At 51.2% G+C, this 23,240-nt stretch overlaps 1 protein-coding gene across 1 annotated transcript in view; it reads left to right on the forward strand.

Moving 5' to 3' along the window:
* SHB (Src homology 2 domain containing adaptor protein B) overlaps positions 1-23,240 on the forward strand; it is a 134,887-nt gene that overhangs the window by 87,385 nt on the left and 24,262 nt on the right. The window contains exon 4 of the mRNA XM_010847071.1: positions 18,365-18,536. Coding sequence (XP_010845373.1) covers positions 18,365-18,536 — 172 coding nt within the window. The remainder of the gene's footprint in view (positions 1-18,364; positions 18,537-23,240) is intronic.

Here is a 23,240-nt window from a genome sequence, read left to right on the forward strand (position 1 = left end):
GCCAGGATCTAGACAGCCCAGATGATCTCATTGTCTGACTCTGTCTTGGTCCTGTTGGTAATGCTCTAGTTCACTGAAGCCAAGATTTTGGAAGGAAATTTTAAAGACTAGAAGAAAATCAGTCTGTCGTGCAGCTACGACGGCCTGCATACATCCAGGGCCACTGCATTTCCTGTTCCAGCTTCATTCAGCACAAGCCCGTTCACAGAGCACAGGCTGTGGGCACGTCCTGACCTCAGGGGCTGACCTCGCCCCTGGCCCGGAGCCCCTTGAATGATTCAGGTGCCTCTCTGCTCCCACAGCCTTCTGAAAAGCAGTATGTCATATGTGTCACCTGTCTTCAGCTATGTTCACACCCTTTGATCCTAATCTCAGTCCTTAGGATCCAAACTTATGATCGAAAGCACAGAAAAAGGCATGATGATCATGAGAGATGGGGAACGACCTGGATGTTCGGCATTGGGCATTGATTAAATGGAATATTGAGCAGCCACTACAAAGTGACGTTGACAAAGAGTATATTATGTATAGCAGCCTCAGAAAATGCTTATGTTTAATGTTAAAAGGGGAAAGTCAGATGCAAAAAATTTCTATGCTTCTAAGAGTTTTGGCATATGAACAAAGAAACATGGAGTGACTAACTCTTATCACATTGAAGGTCATAAAGGAAGAGTTTTTATTCTTAACATTCATTTTGTTTAGAATCTCCCATTTTCAAGCACAACTGGACCCTTCCTCCCTTTCTGGGGCTCAGAAGTGAGGCTTCTGCCCTCCACTTGTCTTGATTCCCTCAGTTGAGGTTCTGACTACTCTAGCATGTATGGCTCAGTTCCCTGGATATAGCACTCTGTGCAATCTCTGCCTTCTGCTAAGTGCCCTTCCCAGCTGTGTCCTATCTGGGAAAGTCTTGCACTTCCTTTGCCATCACTCTGAGCCCTCCTGGCACATCCACGCATCCCACGGGCTTCCTTGCTGCCTCTCTAGGCCTGCAGAGCTTCCTGCTCATGACCCTGGTGGGGCAGTTCTTTCACCATATAGTCAGTGCTATGGGTGCTGGGCCCGTCTGGCAGGTGGTGTGTGCCAGCCAAAAGCCAGGGCTGAGAGTAATTGGGTAACTGAAAGGTCTTTGGTCACCTCACATCTCTCCAGTGCATTTCACAGCCTTTCCTACTCTGGGCACAGTGAAAGCCAAGGACTGTCCCCTGGTGTGGTTGATCCCGGGTGTGGGAGAAGCTAGAATGGGACTGATGCTGTTCCAGAGGTGGCTCTTCGCAAACACCAGTTTGATTAAAGGGCTAAACGTTTCATGTAACAACTGTTCTAGACACCAAGGGGCCATGGCAAGAGACGACACTGCAGGCAGCTGTGGCATCTCACCCTCTCCTGGACTGACCACCTTGCAGGTCATGTTACCTCTGATGTTTTGGTCTAGTCTGGTGCTTTACTGCTCAAAATGTGGTCCCTGGACCAGCAGCATCACATCACCTGGGAACTGGTGAGAAATGCAGAGTCTCAGGCCCCAGACCAGACCTGCAGAAAGTGAAAGTGTTAGTCGCTCAGTCATGTCTGACTCTTTGCAACCTCATGGACTGTAGCTGCTAGGTTCCTCTGTACATGGGATTCTCCAAGAAAGAATACTGCAGTAGGTAGCCATTCACTTCTCCAGGAGGCCTTCCCAACCCAGGGATCAAACCTGGGTCTCCTGTTTTGGAAGCACATTCTTTACCATCTGAGTCATCAGGGAAGCCCCCAGACCTGCAGAGTCAATAAGTTTCAAAAGACCCCCAGGGGATTCTCAGGCTTGTTAAAATGAAAAGCACTTACCCCACACGACATCATCTCTTCAGAAGGCTCTCAGGCCAGAACTTGCCCAATTCTGCCCAAAGCTGGTTTTAGAACTACTATACATTTCACAAAGGATCACAAGGTCTCAGAACTGGTCCCCACATAAGTTTCTGGGCCACGGGTCTCCATTCTGGATTTGGTTTTCTGTTGCTGAGTTGCTATCACATGTGTCATTGTAGGTCAACTTCTTAGGCTGCTGTTAGGAGGCAGATGCAGAATCCTGTCCCCACCTGTGTCTCATCAAGTCACTTACCTCATCAACTGTGTGTCCTGCTCTGGAGTGGATACTCATTGTGGGTGTGTGCTAAGGCACTCAGTCATGTCTGACTCTTTGAGACCCCATGGACTGTAACCCACCAGACTTCTCTGTCCATGGGCTTCTCCAGGCAAGAATACTGGAGTGAGTTGCCATGCCCTGCTCCAGGGGATCTTCCCGACCCAGGATTCGACCCAGGGATCGAATCTCCTGCATTGCAGGTGGATTTACTGCTTAGCCCCCAGGGAAGCCCTGGATACTGATTGTGCTTTCCCCAAGAAGCTTTTGGCTCAGTTCTGATTTCTGGGGCATAGAAGGAAGTCGTTTCCCTTGGCTGAAGGGATGCTGTGAGCACCAGTCTTGAGTCTTTGACCAGATCCCCTCCCCACATCTAGACAGAAGTTGTCAGGTGAGGAGCACCCTCCTGTTTCCTAGCCCACCGTGTAGGTAGAGTGAAGTGGATGCACCACCTCTCGGGTAACCAGAACGAGTGGAAACAGCTCGACTGGGTTGCTGAAGTGCTGCCAGAGTCCCATTTCTAAACCAGGAAGGGTGGCTGCTCAGGAACAAAGGTGACTCCCACCTCCTGCCTGAATGAGTAGAGTGTGCAGCACATGCTTTAGCTCGTCATTGGTGGTGTCAGGGAGCAAGGCAGTGCTGAGCTGGGCCTCGTCCTCCTTTTCACAACCCCTGTTTGAAGTGCCCCGCCCAGTTCTCTGGGCCCTTGGGTGCTGTGATGGGCCCCAGGAGCCTGGGGACAGGATCTGCAACTGGGCTAAAAATCCACTGGGCAAAACTGTCATCATCTCTTTCCATCCCTTATATTCTGATTCTGCCTGTTTAGCTTGCATGAAGGAACCCGGGCAGTGTTTTCAGATTTCCAAAGGTGTACAGTATGGGCACCCCCAAAGGGCAGAGGTGGGCCTACCAAGGAGGAGCCATAGGGATATACGGTCCCGGTGAGTGGTAAGAATTTCAGATACACCTGAAACTGTATCATGAGCTTCCTGTCACTGAGATTGGCCAGCAGAAGCTTGAGTGAGGCCGCATTGGTATCAGGAGGGCTTTGCCTGCAACCCCCCACTTCAAGGCTCCTTCCATACTTCATTTCATCAGGACCCCAGCATGCTGGCCGGAGGCTGAGGGAAGGGGAGCCCTTTGAACTACCTCTGTGATTCAGTCTATGAAGCAAAAGTGCTTTCTGCCCTTCACAGTGCTGTCCTGCATTGCAGTCATGAAAGGAGGCTCTTGTAAGGGGTGCTTCGGCATTTCCCACAGAAGGTGGCCTTCTCAGCCAGGGCAGCCTTTCGGGAAGTCTCGATTATCACTTCCTGGTTGTCATGAAAACAGCTATTGCAGGGTTTGAGGTGGTCCTCACTTCCTGGGAATGATAGTCTTCCCTTCGCTCAGAGTTCTGTAGCAGGTGAAGGAGGTTTCCTGCCTGCCCTCCCTATGGGAAGCTGCTGATAGCCTCAGCCAGGATCCCTGCCCCCATGCACCCAGCACCGGAGTCTCAGCATACATGCCTGGCCTGAGGTTGGGGGTTGATCCCAACCTCCAAAACGGATGCCTTATCAGTTTTACAATCAGGCTGTCAGCCCCCTGCCCACCCAGCAGACTCCCCTGCCTTCAGAGCTGGCTGAACTCGGTTCCCCCCGCTGCTTTGACTCACCCCCCAGAGACTTTATAGGCAGCAGGTCCAACCCCTCACTGATGCAACTCCCTGCCCAGCGTGGGGCAAGAGAAGTACCCTGAGTGATTCCATGCTGTTTCGGGTGGCACAGCTTGGTGCAGATGGTCTGACCAGCCCCTGGGCTTTGTAAGATGGACAGAGCCTACCCAGGAGGTGGCTACACGGGGAGAGGGCTGAGGACTGGGTGGGTAACCTAGAGAAGCAGACTTGGGCTCTGGGGGGCGGGAGGGGCATGGATGTGGAGTCTCCACATCTGTGGGGGCCCCTGGAAGGACAGGGATAGAACCTCTCCTGGGGCCTCCGTGCTCTCTCTGGGGAAACGTGTCTGCTGCAGAGGGTCCTGGTGAGGCTTACAGAGCACTGTACTGGTAGTGCTGGTATTTACAGAACACTTTTGCGTGTATTATCTCATTTCATCCTCCCAACCACCTCCTGGGATCTTAGTTTTGTCCTTTTACAGATACAGAAATTGAAGTCCAAAGAGAAGAAACAGTTGCCCAGGATCCTATAGCTAGTCAGCTGCAGAGCCAGAATTTGAACCTATAAAGTCCCACTTAGAATCCAAGCCCTGTTGATGTCTCAATTCTCTGACACCACGCAAGATACTGCATGTAATGTGCTAGAGCCCTCATCCTCCCAGAGCCCCTGGGTTGTTGTTCAGTCGCTCAGTTGTGTCCCACTCTTTCTAACCCCATGGACTGCAGCACACCAGGCTTCCCTGTCCTTCACCATCTCCTGGAGTTTGCTCAAACTCACGTCCATCAAGTTGGTGATGCCATCCAGCCATTTCATCCTCTGTCGTCCCCTTCTCCTCCTACCTTCAATCTTTCCCAGCATCAGGGTTTTTTCAAATGAGTCAGTTCTTCGCATCAGGTGGCCAAAGTTTTGGAGTTTCAGCTTCAGCATCAGTCCTTCCAATGAATATTCAAGACTGATTTCCTTTAGGATTGAGTGGTTTGATCTCCTTGCTGTCCAAGGGACGCTCAAGTGTCTTCTCCAACACCACAGTTCAAAAGCATCAATTCTTTAGCGCTCAGCTTTCTTTAGTGGTCCAACTCTCACATTCATTTATGACTACTGGAAAAATCATAGCTTTGACTATATGACCTTGTTGGCAACATAACCAATTTCTCCTTGTGTCTACAGCGAGTAGGATATGTGCCTGGGGTGTAGGTTTCCACTCGAAATGGTTCCAGCTGAGGAGCCTGTGACAGCCCAAGTTCTAGAAGGTTCGTGACTGCACGGGGATGACCAGAGCCATCCCATGGGTTGGTCATCGTCTGCCCCCGCTCTGCACAGGGAGGGGTCCCCACACCACGGCATCCCACTCCTTGTCCAGCCAAGGAAACTGAGGCCCAGGGACGGAACAGGAACTGCTGGAGACCTCATGGCAGAGCCAATTGGGCCATACACAGAGGATGGATCAACATTTCTTTTTAATTCAGTGGGTTCAGTTAAAAGCTACTTTTTTAATGATTGCCATTGCCTCCGAGAAGAAGCAAGTGATCAGAGTGCTTACTAAAGGTGCTGGGCAGCAAGAGAGTGCGTGAAGGGCACCCTTAAGATATTTCAGAGAGGGACTACCATGGTGGTCCAGTGGGTAAAACTTCCTGCTCCCAATTCAGGGGGCCCCAGTTTGATCCCTGGTCAGGGAGCTAGATCCCATTTGCCACAACTAAAGATTTTGCATGCCACAATGAAAATCAAAGATCCACGTGCTGCAGCTAAGACCTGGCACAGTCAAATAAAAAAAAAAAGATCTTTCAGAGAAACAGAGGCATTTTGTTTTTAACTCACTGTCTGGAGATTTGTCCCCATTGAAGTTACTTTTAAAGCAATGTCCTGGTTTCAGCCAGCAACGGGCCTGCCTTCTAGCGAAAAGAGAAGACAGACATGACTCAATGCTGAATATACTTATTTTGAGTACTTATCTGTCTTCCTTACTAAGCTCCTTGGCCAATTTCTCTGCCCTTGAAAGCTCAACACAGTGTCTTGGTGTCAGGAGCCACTGGGACAGTAGTAGGAGTCAGACAATCCCAAGTTTACATGCCAGCTCCACCACTCACCAGCTGTGGGATCTCAGACAGGCTCTCAGCCTCCTGAGCTTCGGTTTTCCCGTCTGTAAAACAGGGATTGTCACAAACTATCACGCTGGATCTCTGTGGTGATCAAGGGAGAAGATTGGCTGAAAAGACTTCATAAACTCTAAAGGGTCATGCCTGAGAGAATGGTTACTGGTGCTCAGGGAAGGCTTGCTGTATTCAGTAAAATTTAATTTTATATATTAAAACAGTACTGCATAAAAAGCTACTTTGGGGGCACAGAGGGCCCATTTATGAAATTCATTCCCAGTTACTGCAGGCAATGAGAGGTATGGATAGTGTGGAAAACAACACTTCTGTAGGAGATACTCCCTTCTCGATTCCAGCAACAGTTCTCACCGTGAACCACCCAGTTCTTCCATCCTTTATTCAGTCCCTCCTGAGGACTAGACCACTGGTCCCCAGGTATGAGAGGGTCCCCACTGCCAGTCTCCCCCAAACCCCTCTCGATTCTAGCTGTGACATGTTCGTTCGTTGGTTGGTTTGCTCAGAGCATGTGGCAGAGTCACCGGCAAGAAGCGTCAAACAGATTACAGGGTCCCACCCCCAGAGCTCCTGATCCAGTAGGTTCCAGGGATGAGGCTGGAGAATCTGCCTCTCAAACAGGATCCCAGGTGTTGCTGAGGCTGCTGATCTGGGGACCCCACTTTGAGAACCTACAGCACACTCGGTACTTACTATATGTTAGGCGCTGGGCTCAGGGAGGAGGTAGGAAAGGGGTATCACAGCTTGGCTTGGTGTGTCAGTGCCACCTCCCCCAGGAAGCCTCCCTTGACATGACTCCCTTCCCCACCCCCGTCCCAGTTTGGGCTGGGGCCCCTCTGTGCTCCCTCCACATCCTCTGTGGATGTGCACTGGTTTATTCTGGAACAGCCAGGTACTCCCTTGTCACTGTCAGCTGAAGGGGTGCTATTGCTGTGTCGGTCACCCCTTTGGCAGGCACCCTCTTGAGTTTTGACATTTTCCCAGCCTCATCAAGTGAGGCTCAAAGGGCAGAGGAAGGGGAAAGTAAGGTCCCAGGTATGTCTATTTCCTAAACATCTGTGAGTCATCCCTAAGCCAGCTCAGTTGGCTAATTTAAGATAATCTCATGAAGGTAAGGGGGTGATGGAGGAGGGGCAGGAAGTTAATAGACAGTGAGCCCCGGTTACGAGGCTGGCGTGGGTTAACCCTATGAAGTCCTGCAAGGGAAGGGATGGTGTGGTTTCACTGTCATCACACAGATGGCACCATTCGGGCTCAGAGACGGTGAGCAGCCTGTCCACGCAGCTAATGAAGTCGAGTCAGGCGCTCTCCCCACTGCTGCATTGACATTGTGAGTATGTCACGAGCAGGTCTGAACCTTCCCTTTACCTGTGCTGGGGTGAGGTGGCTTTTCTTAAGGCAGAAGCCACTGCACCCACTCCGTACTGGGCTGGTAACTTGTCACCGTGAAGCACAAGAGCTCCGAAGGTGGTGGTGCTGACAGTGATTGCGTCAGCGCCTGCTCCAGGCTCGCTATTCCCACGAAGGCTGTGACTCATGCTCATGTGCTTAGAATAAACAGGCTCAGCCTCGGCAGAAGAGTCCACGGGGAATCTGCCACCCTCACCTGGTGCACCCTGCGCATGCCACCTCCTCACCATTGGCCCCAGTGGGGCTCCAGCAATGCTTCCTGCCCCCTGCTCAGCTTCCCAGAATGCCTTGGGCCTGGGAGGAAATTAACAATTGTGTTGGTACTCCGAGCTTTATGCTATGTAATGAGTAACAGTTGTAATTAATGTTTAACACGTGTGAACAGCAGGTCTGCAGAGAGGAGGGGGAGGGTTTAAACAGAGAACTGGGATCACTCACTTCCTTTGGCTGATATGTTACTGAGGGACAGGTTTTTCCAGTTGGTTTTTCTGTTTGACATATGAATGAATTCATTTAGTAACCTTAAAAAAAAAAAAAGAAAAGAAAAACACTGGTGTTTCATAGCTTTGGCTTGCCTGCTAATTATGTTGATAGAAATGTTTCTTCTTCGAGTGCCTTTGTCTCCTGTGTGGAAAAAACCCTAAAGGTTTAGTAGAATGTCTTTGCTCTCTCTTCTGCTTGACAAGACAGAGGTCTTCATGTGGATAGAGGTTTTAAGTTCTGTGAGGTCAGAGACTCGGCGGGCCTTGTTGACACATAGGTCCCCACCTTAGATCAGTGCCTGGCAGGTAACGAACACACAAGTATTTATTAAATTATTGAGTAAATTAGGTCTCAGGAAAACCAACCCCAAGTTCTCTTGAGGGGTATCACACAGCCTGCTCAGACAGAGATGGTATGTTTTCACATCACTTTTTCAAGCTGTACACCTGTCTTCTCTTCAAATGAGGAAGAGGGGCCTGCACAAAATAGGGGCATTTGTGAGTGGCTGGTGATGGCTGTGGTTGCTGCCCTTGGTCTGAACTAGAAGCCGAGAGTGTGTCCCTGAATGTTGGAGGATTGGCCCGCGAATCTGCCTGCCAGGTTGTGGGTGGGTAGACTGGTGTGTCAGTAGGTGGCAAGCAGGGCCCTGAGAGCCAGGCACCTGTCCCCTCCTGTCGTTCCTCTCCTGTAATTCCATCTATGGATAGGCAGCAGCAGAAACATAATGAGCAGCTGGGTTGAGGTTTGGGGGTTCCTGGGAGGGAAGACTCGTTTCTACACGTGCCCAGCCTGCTTCCTGCACATCCTCTGAGGCTTGTGGATGGGGGAAGTCCCTCTCCCAGGCCCCAGGACTGATTCTAAGTGTCTCTGGGTGTCTGCAGGTGAAAGTGTTAGGAGACACACTGCATTATATCTGAGTGGGCATTCTCCATCTGACAGGGAGCCCAGCCCAGAGCTAGCAGAGCTGCAGGGTCTAGATTTAAGCCCCTGGGCTGTCACTTGCTAGCAGGGTGACCTGGGTCAAACGGCCTGTTTCGTCATCTGTAAAACCAGGTGGTAATTTGAATTGGTGCCAGAAGTCGGGGGCACAGTGAGTGTTCAGTGGACGCTGGCTTTTGGTATCTTTATCATCACTACTGTTTTTGAGAACCTGTTACACTGTAGATAGGATTTGTGCTGAACTTGTTAGAGGCCCCTAGGATTCCAAGTTCAAGTCTAGCTGTTGACATGGGACAGTCCCTTTCGCAGCTGGTCATTTCTCATTTCTAAAATGAGTTATGATGGTGGAGATGGCTTGCTTTGGCAGCTGTAAAGGCCTCTGCATTTAGGTCATTTTGTCATTTTCATCAGGATTTATCCCTACTTTTCCTGCAGCCAAGCAGCAGCCCTCGGGGTGGGGTCTTTGCACCGGGCAGCCACATCCATGTTTCCCTTTTGGGGTGCAGACTAGGAGGATAAAGGCATGCTCACTCGTGCCAGGCCCTCCTTCCCCAGTCCAGGCTTGGGTGTACATGCATGGACAGCATTCCTGGAACCCAGATGGCATTCCTGGAGCCCAGGCGGCTTCCAGGCGCCTACCTCACCGGCTTCCCCATGCCCTGCTTCTCGGGAAGTCACCACTACCCCCTCTTATAATAAGGAACTTCTGTTCTCAGGCACTGCCCTTGAGATATGGCAGCACGGTGTCCTGGGGCCTGCATGTACCTGTGAGGGGAACACAGAGGCCTGTTAGTGGTGATCCTAAAAGAGCCAGCCAAACATGTGCTGAGCTGCCCATTGTCTCACAACCTATCTGCAGGTACAGCCTTCACTCCCTGGGGAGAGGAGAGAGTGAGGCCTGCTCTTGAACTGCAGGGGAGAAGGGGGCTTCATCTCTCTGGGCCTTAGTTTCTCCACCTGTAAGATGGAAATTCTAATGCTTGTCTATGAGGAACAAGCGAGATGATGCAGAACATATGTTTAGAAAGTTGAAGCAGCAGAGGACCATTGTTGGGAACAGAGTTTTAGTCAAGTAGGAGCGCTTGTGCATTGTCATGAAAGCTTCCATAGACTCTGGTCATGGGGGCCCCACCTCCCCAAGTCAATGCAGGGTCTCCCTCCTTGCCCCCTCTTGGGGGCTCACAACTGCCTGGGGCAGCCCCTTATATGCCTCTTCACCCCTGCCCTCCCCACTCCACACCTGTGCCCTCTACCAAAAACCGGCCAGAGCCAAGGCCAGCAGTGTGCAGGAATCAGCACCCTAGACTGTGTGGAAAGGGTGCCGTGTGCACCTTCGTTCTGGTCTCTCTGCCCTTGTGTTTTCAAAGTAATAGGATATCCATGAACAAACACCAGACCTGGGACACCGTCAGGCCTCTCCTGTCAGCCCCATATTTGTTCCCTCCTCATCCTCATGGGGCCTTAAAAGGCCTCTTCAGCACCTGAAAGCTCTGTGCACAGAGTTTTGTTTTCAGTTCTCTAATCCTTGTTGCCCCTGCGTAAGGGACTCTGTCCTGTGCTGGAGAACTGGGGAGGCCGGAGGCCAGCCAAAAAGATGCAGCCACTGATCCACAGGCCCCACCTGGGGACCCAAGGCCCTAGGTCCCCTTCACTTCCTTCCAATTCCCTGTGAATCATCCTTAGGGGCCAACATCCATACTCATGGTCAGCTCGGGGGACTCAGGGATGTTTGGCAGGCTGTCAAGTCTTCTCTCCCTGCCTGGCCTAGAGAAAGGCACTCCTAGAGCACCCCTAGGTGAGGGGAGGCTGCCCAGGCTTTCATCCCAAAGCAGAGCATCAGGGGCTGGGGGCTGGCGCCCCCTGCCTGGCATGATGGCCTGCTCCTCTCTGCTGGGCAGTCTACTTGCCCGGTCCAGGCCCCGTTCATAAAAACATAAAATCCCACCAACCTCCTCATTTTGTTGTGAGGGTCAGAGAATGTCACATCAGGTCCTCACATATGCCTGCCTGTGAACAGGAAGCGCTCAGTAAAGGTCAAGTCATTTTTCAAAACTATTTTAAAAAGATTTGAGGAGGGAGTCCAGCTCCTAAGTTTCCTTTCTTGATTGATGAATGAGGTTTTTTTTTTGGACCTGCTGACCATAAATTTGGGTGGAGATTCATTCACTCAATAGAGTCTAAGCATTGACATCAGGCACTATCCTAGGCACTGGGAATTCAGCTTTAAAAAAACAGAACATGTCTTGTCTTCTTGGAGCCTCCACCTTAAGAATTTCAGCGCAGGCTGGAGAAAGTGGTTTCTGATACAAGGCACTCAATCCTCCTGAGTAAATGAAAAGGAGCTGCTCTGAGCATGGATGTGGCCATGGGGAGAAGGGACCACCATGTACAGGGGCCCTGCCTGGGCTTTGGTATGTCCTCTCTTACTAATCACCTCCATAATCCTTTATGGTATAGGCCTTGTCAGCCCTGTTTTATAGAAGTGGCAGCTAAGGCTCAGAGAGGTTTGAAAACTTACCCAAAGTCACACAGTAGTGGCAGAGGCAAGATTCAAAGCTGGATCTTCCTAACTGCAGAGTCCATACCCTCTCCATGACGCTGAGCTGCTGCGGTTCTTCTGTCCTCTGGCCTTGTTGCAGCCCATGGACTGCGTGTCAGGCACAGAGAACTTCAGGAGAGGCTAAGGCATGAGGCCTCATCTCCATCTGGTTCTGAGAAGACACCTATGTATGTATCATATGGACTGCATCATATCAGACAATGCCTTAGACAGGGAGGCGGGGTTCAGGAAAGGAGAAAGGCATTCCTTTCTCCCGGGGCCTGCGTTCGTGTACGTTGCTTCAGTCCTGTCTGACTCTTTGTGACACCAGGCTCCTCTGTCCATGGGACTGTCCAGGCAAGAATGCTGGAGTGGGTTGCCATGCCCTCCTCCAGGGGATCTTCCCCACCCAGGGATCGAACCCATGTTGCTTTTGTCTCCTTCATTGGCAGGCAGGTTCTTTACCACTAGCGCCATAGGGGAAGCCTTCCACCTTGGGTGGTCTTGACAAAAGTTGCCCCCAGGAGGCAGCATTAAAGCTGAACTTTGAAAAATGGCTAGGATTTTTGCACTCAGAGATAGTGAAGAAAGGGATTCTCCAGGGCAGACACAGCAGAGCAGAGGCCTGGAAGCAGGGAGATGAGGGATGGGGGACCAGCTATTCTTTGTGACTGGAGCCGAGGGGTGGGTGTGAAACCCAGAAGGGTTGTCACCAAGTCACCAAGGGCCTCAAGCACCAGAGTGAGTTCTCTGTCCTTTCCTGTCCTGGGGACCTAGGAGCTAGCAAGGGTTTCTGGACCCAGAGAGCTGTGCTTTACAGGCTTATGGGAATTTGGGAACCTGATCTCTTTGGCTAGCCCTGAATGATAAACAGGAAGGAGCCAGATCTAGAAGGAACATATTTATTTCATCTAAGCAAACATTTACTAAGTACCACCTCTATGCCAAGCACTGTATTCAGTTTAGGGGCTGACAAGATATTGGAGAGGAAAATAAGTCATAGGTATTGTCCCCCAGAGAACCCCATGGGCTGCCAGGGGAGGAGTGGCTGGGGGCTTGCTGAACTACAAGAGAAGGGTGGAGTGCTGTGAGCTGTACTGGAGGAGGGAAGTTCTCAGAAGGCGGGATGGGGAGGTTTTGTGGAAGGCAGGCTTTTGTGCCAGACCTTGGAAGCTTCTAGACATCATACAGTTGGTGGTCATTTCAAAGACTAAATGAGGGAGATGTAATGCCTGCCTGGCCGGCCCTGTCACTTTGCTCTGAGACCCAGATGGTAACCCCCTCCCTTCACCCATAGGATGGCAGGGTTGTCGTGAGGGTTAGAGCTAGCATGGGTGCTTGTTAACACTGACCCAACTTCAGGACTAATTGATATAACATCTATAATACAAGTAGGAAGGGGACCATCAACAGCAAAGGCTAACCTGGATGGAGGAAAGGCCTCCCAGGAGATCTGAGCTGGGTCTTAAAGATCTCATCAGATCAGAGCTTTGGAAGGACATCTAGGGCATCATGAAGGGCCACCTCACCTGCCTTGGAGACAGAGGCTGGTGGAGCCGTTAACTGGACCACCTCTCCCACTGCCACCAGGGCTCTGGTCCCGTCATCGCACCAAATACGAAGGGCTCCAGAGGCCTGGTCCTGCCCGCCTGAGTCTCCCCTCCCTCCAGCAGAACCCTGACTTCCGTTTCTAATTGCCTATAGGTGGAATTAATTAGATACTGTCATTCTAACAACGGACAGGGGTGGTATATTTTTTCTCTAAATGCAGATATTCTTTTGAGGGCTGTGTCTTCCTTTATCTTTTACAGAAAATCACTAAATTAAAAGAATTGCCTTTTAAAATTGCAGATTAAAGAGAAACTTAATTAGAAGGAATGAAAGCAGTTGTGTTTGGAGCTTTTGTTCTTAACATTTTTTTTTCCCTTGTGCTGCTGAATCACTGCGCTTGGAGTTTGTATATTTTTATTTTAGGTGGAATGATTTGCCTAATTAAGCCTGTCATTCATCACCACCTGTTCCCTCTAAAATATATGCCTATATTATTAAGCTTGCAAGCGAATGTATAAATTAATTCAGTGGGGAATAGCAGTGTTGACTGGGACGTTATTAGGTTTTATCCAATTTATCTGGTATGAAAACTGATATTTTTCCCCAGTAAAATGAAACAGCAGCTCATTAAGTTTCTTCATTCAGTCATTCTTTGAGCACCTATTATGTTGTGGTCAGGTACTAAGGCTGGGGGAATGGGGGAAAATATGGTGTAGCCCCTGCTCTTGAGGGGCTCATGGGGAGCCAAACAAAGAAACTGGCCATTAGGGTACCATAGGCTGAGATCAGAAAACTAAGATCACGGCATTCGGTCCCATCACTTTATGGCAAATAGATGGGGAAACAATGGCAGTGAGAGACTTTATTTTCTTGGGCTCCCAAATCACTGCAGACATGAAATTAAAAGACACTTTTTCCTTGGAAGAAAAGCTATGACCAACCTAGACAGCATATTAAAAAGCAGAGACATTACTTTGCCAACAAAGGTCCATCTAGTCAAAGCTATGGTTTTTCCAGTAGTCATAAATGGATGTGAGAGTTGGACTATAAAAAAAGCTGAGCACCGAAGAATTGATGCTTTTGAACTGTGGTGTTGGAGAAGACTCTTGACAGTCTCTTGTACTGCAAGGAGATCCAACCAGTTGATCCTAAAGGAAATCAGTCCTGAACATTCGTTGGAGGCACTGATGCTGAAGCTGAACCTCCCAATATTTTGGCCACCTGATGCAAAGAACTGACTCATTGGAAAAGACCCTGATGCCGGGAAAGATTGAAGGCCGGAGAAGGGGTCAATAGAGGATGAGAGGGTTGGATGGCATCACCGACTCAATGGACATGAGTTTGAATAAGCTCCAGGAGTTGGTGATACATAGGAAAGCCTGGCATGTTGCAGTCCATGGGGTCACAAATAGTCAGACACAACTGAGCTACTGAACTGAACTGAGGCTGAGATCAAGGTGAGTCTGGGAAGGGGGTGAAGCCAGGGAGGGCTTCCTGGAAGAGGTGACTCCTAAAGAACAAGTGGAGTCAGTCAGGTGGATGAGGAGAAAGGCAAGAGTTCTAATGATTCACACAAAGAACACAGCCTGGAGGGCGGCATGGTGAGACCTGAGACTAGATAGGTTGCCAGGTTGTTGGTCTTGAGAACCTGCGTTCCTTCCATGATCATGTTGCATGCTCCATGCCTCTCTTCTTACCTTCTGGGCCAGGAGGTGTGTAGTAGGATTTTATACTGGCAGAAATTCCCAGATTCCGATTTAGCCAGTGGAGCACCCAGATTGTCCTGGGTGAAAGTGCCTTACAGTTCATCTAGTCCCTCACTCTTATCTGCCTCTGGCAGAACTAAGCCTAGAACCTTGTCTCCCACCTACCCCTTCCCACACCCCCACTCTGCTACCCCTGGGGCACCGTTCACCACTTGGGGCCAGAGGCCTGCTGCACTGTCCCTGTCTCCATTCTCTCCATTCCTCCAAGCCAGAAAGTTAGCAGACGGGAGGCTTCATGGGAAAGTGCACACTGGTCCCGTTCTCCCTGACCCCACCTCCCACTGTGCCCCGATCTCCATCGCAGTGCGGTATTGCACAGGAGTCTTCCCCAACTTGCCCCGTGAGTAGTCAAGTCCTGTTGGAGTCATCTCCAATGTCCCTGTCATCACTGAGGGATTCAGCCTCCATCACCTTCCCTATCTCTCTGCCTCCAGGGTCACCCTTCAACCCTCTCTCCATCAGCAGTCAGAGAGGTCTTTAAAGCCCAGTCTGAAGGATGGCATTCCTTGATTCAACCCACTCATAGGATCAAGTCCCAGCTCTTTAGAAAGGTGACCAGACCCTCATCTGTCTACCTGATCCCAGTGCTTGCCCCTGCCCAACGTCACCCATCCAGGGCTTTGCAAGTTAGGTGGCTCAGGTCAGAACTTGCTTTACCTCTCTCTCACACCCCCTCCCAGGATGGTACCCCATTTGATCGGTTGCCCTGAGGGCTGGTGTGGCTCCCTGCAAGCTCTGACTGGGGAGCTGGGCTACTGGGAAGCCGGGGGAAGGCCCGTGGTGACATGTGTGTGGGGGTCCCCGCTCTGAACATCACCCCTTTATCACCACTGTGAAAGCTCAGCTCATCAGCTGGATGGAGGAGGATGTTTGTTTCTCAGATATCCAACCGCAGGACCTGTCCCCTAAAAGGGCCTTGAGGTCATTGCCACCTGGCTGTCTGTCCCCGTGGTTGGACACAGGACAGAACTGTAGCCAGAGAAGAGGGCAGGGAGCCTCCAGGCGGGTCCTCACTCTGCCCCAGTCCTGGCATCGTAGGCTGTGGGCGTCTGGAGGTTGGGGCTTGGCCTCTGTCGTGTTTTCTCACAGAGCTTAGGGTTTTCTGTGAGCCTTCTTCACCTGGACTTGCCAGCCCCATCCTCCAATGCTCAGGCCTAAAGCCAGTAGTGACCTTGACCCTCTGTCTCTCTCTCCCTCCATTCTGAAGACATATACAAGTCCGATTCTCAGTCACTTCCATCCACCTCTCCAATGCCAGCCCATCCTACAGGAGTTTACTCACTGCTTGGCTTTGCTCCTCGTCCATCTCACTCTCTCTCTCTTTTTAACAAACTTTTGTTTTTTTAAGAGTAGTCTTAGGTTCACAGCAAAATAGAGATGAAATTATGGAGAGTTCCCATAGACCCACATTCTCTGTCCCTTTTCAGCCCAGCAGTCCTGTTAAAGAGTACCAGGTCGAAAGCTTTCCCCATCAGAAGTCAGAATGGCTCTTCATTTTTCTCAGAATAAAACCAAAGTCCTTCTCAGGGTCCACAAAACCCCCAACCATGTGGTCCTGCTCCTTCCCACTCCCCTGGGCCTCAAATCCCACCCAGTTCAATCCACTCCAGTTGCCCTGGGCTGTGTTGTTTCTCAGTCACCCTCAGCCCATTCCTAAAGTCAAGGGCCTTGAATCTGTTCTTCCTTCTCCCCAGAATGTCCTTCCCCCAGACGTCCACGCTGCTCTGCCCCCTTCCTCCAGGCATTTGTTCAGATGCTGTGCTTTGAGAGGCCTGCCTTGTCCTGCTTTCCTTTTCTCCTGAGCACTTAGCCCCAGCCAGTATGTTGTGGATCTGACTTACTTTACTTGTTGTCTCTCAGACCCTGAACTCCAGAAGCGGGGATTTCTGTTTTGCTCAGTGCTGTTTTCCCCAACTGTGAACTAAGCCTGGCCCACGTGAACAGGAGTCTAGAAGGGACAGCCTGCCAGACCCTGCTGCAGTCACGAGAGTGACGAAACACGTGGGTCCAACCTGTCTCGAGCCTTCCGTTGGCAGGAACCCCCCTCCCCGCTGTTTTCTGTAGTGATTAATAGAGCAGCCTGTCTCAGAGGGATGGAAATGCTTCGCTGCCCTGATGGATGATCTGGCTCCGTGGCTGAGACGCACAACGAGTTCATTCACCATCCTCAGTGGTCCATAGACCGCACATCACCACCGTCAGGGCAGGAGTTTCCCACCACCTTCCGTGAACATGAGGTTGATTGCTGTGTAGCTGGGGTCGGAGGATGACTCGCCACGTCCGTGCTTGCTGGGTGGGGCTGGGGAGATTTCCAGCATTGTGTGTCTGTGGGCCTGTAGCTGGACGTGGCCTTGGGTACACGGTTCCGCAGGCCCTGGCCCAGTTTACTCAGCACTCAGTATATGTTGGGCCAATCAAATGTAATCCCTCATCTGATTCCCACAGCAGTCAGTATGATAAGAAATAGGGCTTCAGAGAAGTGGAGTGGCTTAGCCAAGGCACACAGCAGGTCATGGCCAACTTCAGAGGGGGACTTAGGGCAGTTCGGAGGCTTCTGTGAAGTACTTAGTATGTGTCCATATTGAGTAGGCATGATAATAGTAATGAAAACAACCCTTTATGATAGCATTTACTGAGCACAGACTAGCTACACGCCAGGCGCTCTGCTAAGATGGCTGTTCATCCCCTGGCAGACTCCTCACAACAGCCCCACGAGTTGGGTACGGTCATCATCCCTAGTTTTCAGATGAGGCAACCGGAAGCCCATAGACATGACTTGCAAGGTGGACTGCTGGTCTCTACCAACACTTCTGGCAACTCCAATTTTGTTGGTTTTTAAATATTTATTTAGTTGCGGTATGCAGGATCTTTCATTGTGGCACAAGGGCTCCAGAGCACATGGGCTCAGTAGTTGCAGAATGCAGGCTTAGTTGCCCCGAGGAATGTGGGAAGCTTAGTTCCCTGACTAGGGATCAAACCTGCATCCCCTGCATTGGAAGGTGAATTCTTAACCACTGGGCCACCAGGGATGTCCTGGTAACTCCAGTTTTAGCTCAGTATTTTCCACTCTTTGTGGGGTGTCTCCAGGGTCCTGCCCTCCAAAGGTACCTCCCCAGCCCATGGGGTGAAGGGATGCTCCTGCAGGTCCAGGGCTGGAAAGAAGGCACATTGGAGGGCCCATCCCACTGTGCTGGGCACTACTCCAGCCTCGCCTGGGGGCTAGTCCAGGACGGGGCTGGCTGTGTGGAGGGCCCACACGGTGGGGTGAGTATAGAGGAGCAGACGGCTGTGATGCAACACACCCCTCGACTGGAACTCTCTGGTTGTCCCAGGAGGAAGGGGGCAGATGTGGCCAGTGCAGCCCTGTGTCAGGGGGGAAGGTAGGAGACTGGAGGAGGAGAGGAGCCACTTGGAGGCAGGTTTTTGGCACAAAAAAAAGAAAAACTTTGCCCCTGACAACTGTCTAGGGAGCAGGGCCCCCTCTGGGAGTACCATGGCCCCTTTGATGGAGGTTGCGGGAGGGTTCCTTTGGGGATAAGGCTGAGCTCAGTGGCCTCTGGAGATTCAACCAGCCCCTCGATTGCACCATCTGATTGTGATGGCTCCTCACATCCTGGTTTGGGAAGCCCACAACTTTTGAGCCATGTCTGTTCATTGCCTGGAGCTCTTCTGCCTGCAAATTGTAAATCATCAACCAACCGTGCTGATTTCCTGGCCCCACTATGTGCCGCCAGTGACTTGTTGGGCTGAGCTCTGGGTAACCAGGTAACCGTGCTCTTTCTCTCTCCCCCACAGCCCAGTTTAATGGCAGCGAGAAGCGGCAGTCATCCCCCTCACCTTCCCGGGACCGGCGGCGCCAGCTTCGAGCTCCCGGAGGGGGCTTCAAGCCCATCAAACATGGGAGCCCTGAGTTCTGTGGGATCCTGGGAGAGAGAGTGGATCCTGCTGTGCCACTGGAGAAGCAAATGTAAGTCCTCAGGGAGCAAAGCTCAGTCTCAGTGACCAGTTCACGGAGTCACTGTCGATGCTCATAGAAGGCCGAGGCCGCTGTCAAGTCTGTCCGGCCAGGATTAAAGCCCACCTCTCCTGACTCCTGGCCCTGTGCTTCCTCTCTCTCCTCTGTATCACCTGCCTGCCTTCGGATGGCTAGTAGGAAGGACAGTGGGATCGTCCACACGGTGTTCTGCTTACTTTTGTATCCTCCTTTCTAGTTTCATCATGCAGCAAGTGAGCTTTTAAAAAGCTAAATGTATATTAAACCCTCCTGCCTGATTGCATATTAGCTTTATTTTATAGCAAGAGTGATGTTTTTGCCCCACATCCCTGGAAGCTCAGGTGGTAAAGAATCTGCCTGCCATACAGGACCTGGGATCGATCCCTGGATTGGGAAGATCCCCTGAAGAAAAGAATAGCTCCCCACTCCAGTACTCTGGCCTGGAGAATTCCATGGACAGAGGCTACAGTCCATGGGGTTGCAAAGAGTTGGGCACAACTAACTAACACATACACATGCTAAATCCTGCTGCCTATTAGCTTTAGTTTATAGCAGGAATGATCTTTTTGCCCCACATCTGCTTGATCTTAGTTGGGCAAGACCTTGGCACTCTTGATTTGGGTTTCCCCCAGAGAGTTCCCAGCTTTAATCAGCATTCGAGTCCCATCCCTGCTGCCCCTTGCCCCCCTGCTTCTCCGCAACATTCTGGTCAGTGTTGTCTCCATCCTCTTGACCGAGATGGTCATCTCCTTTCTCTGATGGGGTCTTGGGTCCCTGCTCTGCTCTGAAACCTTCCATGGTTCCCCATCGCCTCCAGGATAAAATCCCACCTCCCAGAATTGCCACTCACTTTGTGAATTGTTCCACATACCTGCCCTAGAGTAAGTGTCTCCTGGAACTTAACAAAGCACATCCTGGATCCCATGCTCATACCATCAGGTGTATCGCCCTCTTCACAAGTAAATGTGGGGTAAGTGGGATTATCATCTTACTGCAAAATGAGAAAATCGGGACCCCAAGAGATGTGGAGCCTTGGCTAGGATCTCCTGGCTCAGAGTGCTGAGGCAGGATTTGAATTCTGTGACTTGACCCCACACCTTCCTCTCACTTCCCTCTTGTATGTAATTTTCCCTCACCCTTAGCACGTGACCGGCACAGAGTAGGCACTCAGTAAGGCCAGGAGATTAGCTGACACCCAGCAGGTTCCTTGTGAGACCTTGTCGAGTGCATCATGCACTATATTAGTCTCCACCCAGGGGATTCTGTTCTCGCCCGGCCGGCAGTGCATCCCTCACAGGAAATGCTCCCTCGCTGAGCAGGATGCAGAGTTTTCCGAATGATGTCATGCGCTCGTGTGCCCTTTTTTAAGCGTGTGCTGCAGCCTCCTTTGTGACAGCCCTGCGCCTGCTGCACAGAGCACATGGGGGGAGGGGGGAGGGGTAGGCTCCCAGCAGGTGTCGTGTTAATCTCTTACGTCTCACAGCCACACAGATTGGGTGGCAGGTTTTGCTTATTTCTGATCAGACTGTGCGCTTTTTAATCAACAAACAAAATATAATCCAGAGAAGCCTGGGAGCTATTCAGCGTGCATCCTGACCCAGGTCTGCCTGTGGTCAGCGGCCCAACCTCCCCTCTGCCCACACCCAGATGGAACTTCATGAGCCCCGTGAGGGCAGGTCTGCCTTTCCTTTCCTGTTCCCACCCAAAAGGCCCTCAGCCAAATCCAGAGTCATGGCTGGCTTTTCCTCCCCATCATCTCATCTCCCTGGGATTATTCCAGCTTGCTAGAGGCCTGCCTCATCACCCAAGAGGTAGGGTGGTGGGCTTAGGTAAGATCCCACTTCCAGCAGAGCCCGAGGACCCAGGACCCAGGACCCAGGCTGAGAGGTTCACTGTATCCCACCCAGGCTGATGCTGCCTCGGAATTTAGTAGGCACTTCCAATTCCCGACTTCTCCCCACCCTAGTGCAGGGGAGAGGGAAGGTAGGCGCACTGAGCAGGTGCCCCAGTCTTAGAGGGTTGTTAGGGATGGGCAGTCACACTTCTGCCCAGGCACCCAAACTACTCGCTGGCCCTCCTGGGACAGTGGAAAGGCTGCTCAGGTACTAAGGGCTGACTGCTCCCCAGCCTCCTAGAGGCAGCACACCGCCCGCTCCATTCAGCATTATTATTACCATCAGCACTTGAACGTGTCCTAGTCATGAACTTCTTGGTGGTGTTGTTCAGTCACTCAGTCATGTCCAACTCTTTGTGACCCCATGGACTGCAGCACTCCAGAGTTCCCTGTTCTTCACCATTTCCTGGAGCTTGCTCAAACTCTTGTCCACTGAATCGATGATGCCATCCAACCATCTCATCCTCTGTCACCCCCTTCTCCTGCCCTCAGTCTTTCCCAGCATTCAGGGTTTCTTCCAGTGAGTCAGCTCTTTACATCAGGTGGCCAGAGTTTTGGAGCTTCAGGTTTAGCATCAGTCCTTCCAGTGAATATTCAGGCTTGATTTCCTTTAGGATTGACTGGTTTGATCTCCTTGCTCTCCAAGGGACTTTTAAGAGTCTTCTCCAGCACCACAGTTCTAAAACATCAATTCTTAGGTGCTCAGCCTTCTTTATGAACTTCTTAAAACAAATAAATAAATAAATCTTGACTAGACATCCCCATCTGACCCCAGCCCCTGTTGGGAATGTAACCTCCATGAGGGCAGGAACTTGTCTGGGTCACCATTGCGTGCCCAGTGCCTAGATTGGTGCCTGGCACATAATAGGTGCTTGGTGAATAGGTAGCTGTCCCCTCGGTGAACAGAGTCCCCACAGAGCTGTCAGTGCATTCGCTCTCCCTTCCATTACCTCCCATTCTCTCATCCACCCCAATCTGCTTCCCTTTTCTGCCTGGGTAACCAGCTGACCTCTTCTGACCCCTGTGGCAGCCAGCACATTAGACGGCTCCCTCCTTCTAAGACGCCCTCTGCTCCCGGTTTTCCTCTGCCTCCCCTGCCAGCTCCTCACCTCAAGCTGACCTGAAGGTTATACTGTCCAGGGCTCGGCTTCCAGCTACGTGCTCTCCCTGGGTAGTCTCCTCAGGATGCTGGTGGTGAGTCACCAGTTCGCATCCCCAGCCCACACCTCTCCCAGAACTCCTAACTCCTACGGCCAGCTGCCTTCTTGGCATCTCCACTTGGCTGACGAATGGGCATCTTAAATTTAACACGTTCAAAACCGGACTCCTGATCTCCTGGACACCCGCTGCTCCCCAGTTTGCCCACCGTCCCCACCCCACCCCAACAGCATCACATCTACCACGTTGCCCAAGCCACAGTCCTGAAGTCATCGTGATTCCTTTATTGGTGTCACACCAGCATCTAGTACGTTACTAACTTCCAGTTTTCCATCCAAACACATCCCGAATCCATCCATTCCTGTCATCTCAGGTCCTCCCATCTGGACCACTGCAGAAGCCTCCTCGCCTGTCTCCTGCTTCACTTCCCCTCTGGCCATTCTTCAGGGTAGCCTGTCTACCCTTTTGTAAAATTGTCCAGAGCAAGTATCTCTTAACATCTCTATTTAAAACTCTCATTGCCTTCCCTATGCGTACAATGAAATCAGACTTCTTCCTGTGGCCCACACGGCCTCGGGGAACTGGGCCCCGCCTCCTGTTCACCCGCATCCTGTCCCACTTCCCACAGTCACAGCACTGAACTGTTCTTGCTACCTTTTTGCTCTGTGAACACCCCAAGCTCATTCCTGCTTCTGGACCTTTGCACTTGGTGCTGCCTCTGCAGTGAACGTGTTTTCTTTGGCTCTTCACATGATTGGCTCCTTCTCAGTGCAGATTCTCAGGTCAAATGTCATCTCCTCGGGGTTGCCCCCCTGTCCATTCATTCCATAGTGGGCACCTCCCTCACCCCAGTCACTGCCTTATCACAAACCCAGTGTTCCTATATAGCAGTTGTCACTATCTGAAATTGTTTCCTGAATCTGTTGGTTGACTTTCTATCTGCCTGCATCAGCCCTTTGAGAACAAGGATATAGTAAGTGGTGAGTAAATAACTGGATGATCTCATGGGTGTTGGAGATTAATTAATTAAGATTAATTAATTAATCTTAATTCCCATGGTTCAGGCCTGAGTGGCCAGCTCTACAAAGTCCAGTGCATCCCCAAGATGGCCTCCTGCCTGGATTCTCTTTTCAGTTCAGGCAGGTCCTCCTTGGGCCCAGGGATTGCCAGCCAGGCCCATCCTGTCTCCTGGTAGCCATCCTCATCCTGACAGTCTGCCCTCTCCCCATCCCCCAGTTGAGTGTCCTTTGCCTCTTCTCTCCCCAACTCCTCCTGTTTCTCCTTTGATCCTCTACCCCGAGTCTCCTGCCTTTCTCTACATGTGGAATGGCTGGAGCAGCTGGGGAAGGAACCAGCAGCTTATCCTGTTTACCCACCAGGGATCACCCTTAACGAGGATCCAGAACCCCCGAGGCCCATCTGCCACCGCCTTTCTTAGAGCCACTTGTCCTGTGCTCTGGGAGTTGGACTCAGGCAGCGCCTCCCTGGAGACTACTTCTTGGCCTTCCCTGAGGACGGCTGTGCTTCAAATAGCTGAAACTTGCTTGGCTAATAGAACAGCATTTTGTCAGCTCACTGGGGCTGTGTTACACAGGTGAAATTTCCTGGAAAACAACCTTGGCCAA

This window comes from Bison bison, unplaced genomic scaffold (genome assembly GCF_000754665.1).
Source record: "Bison bison bison isolate TAMUID 2011002044 unplaced genomic scaffold, Bison_UMD1.0 scf7180017864243, whole genome shotgun sequence".
NCBI classification, from domain to species: Eukaryota; Metazoa; Chordata; class Mammalia; order Artiodactyla; family Bovidae; genus Bison; species Bison bison.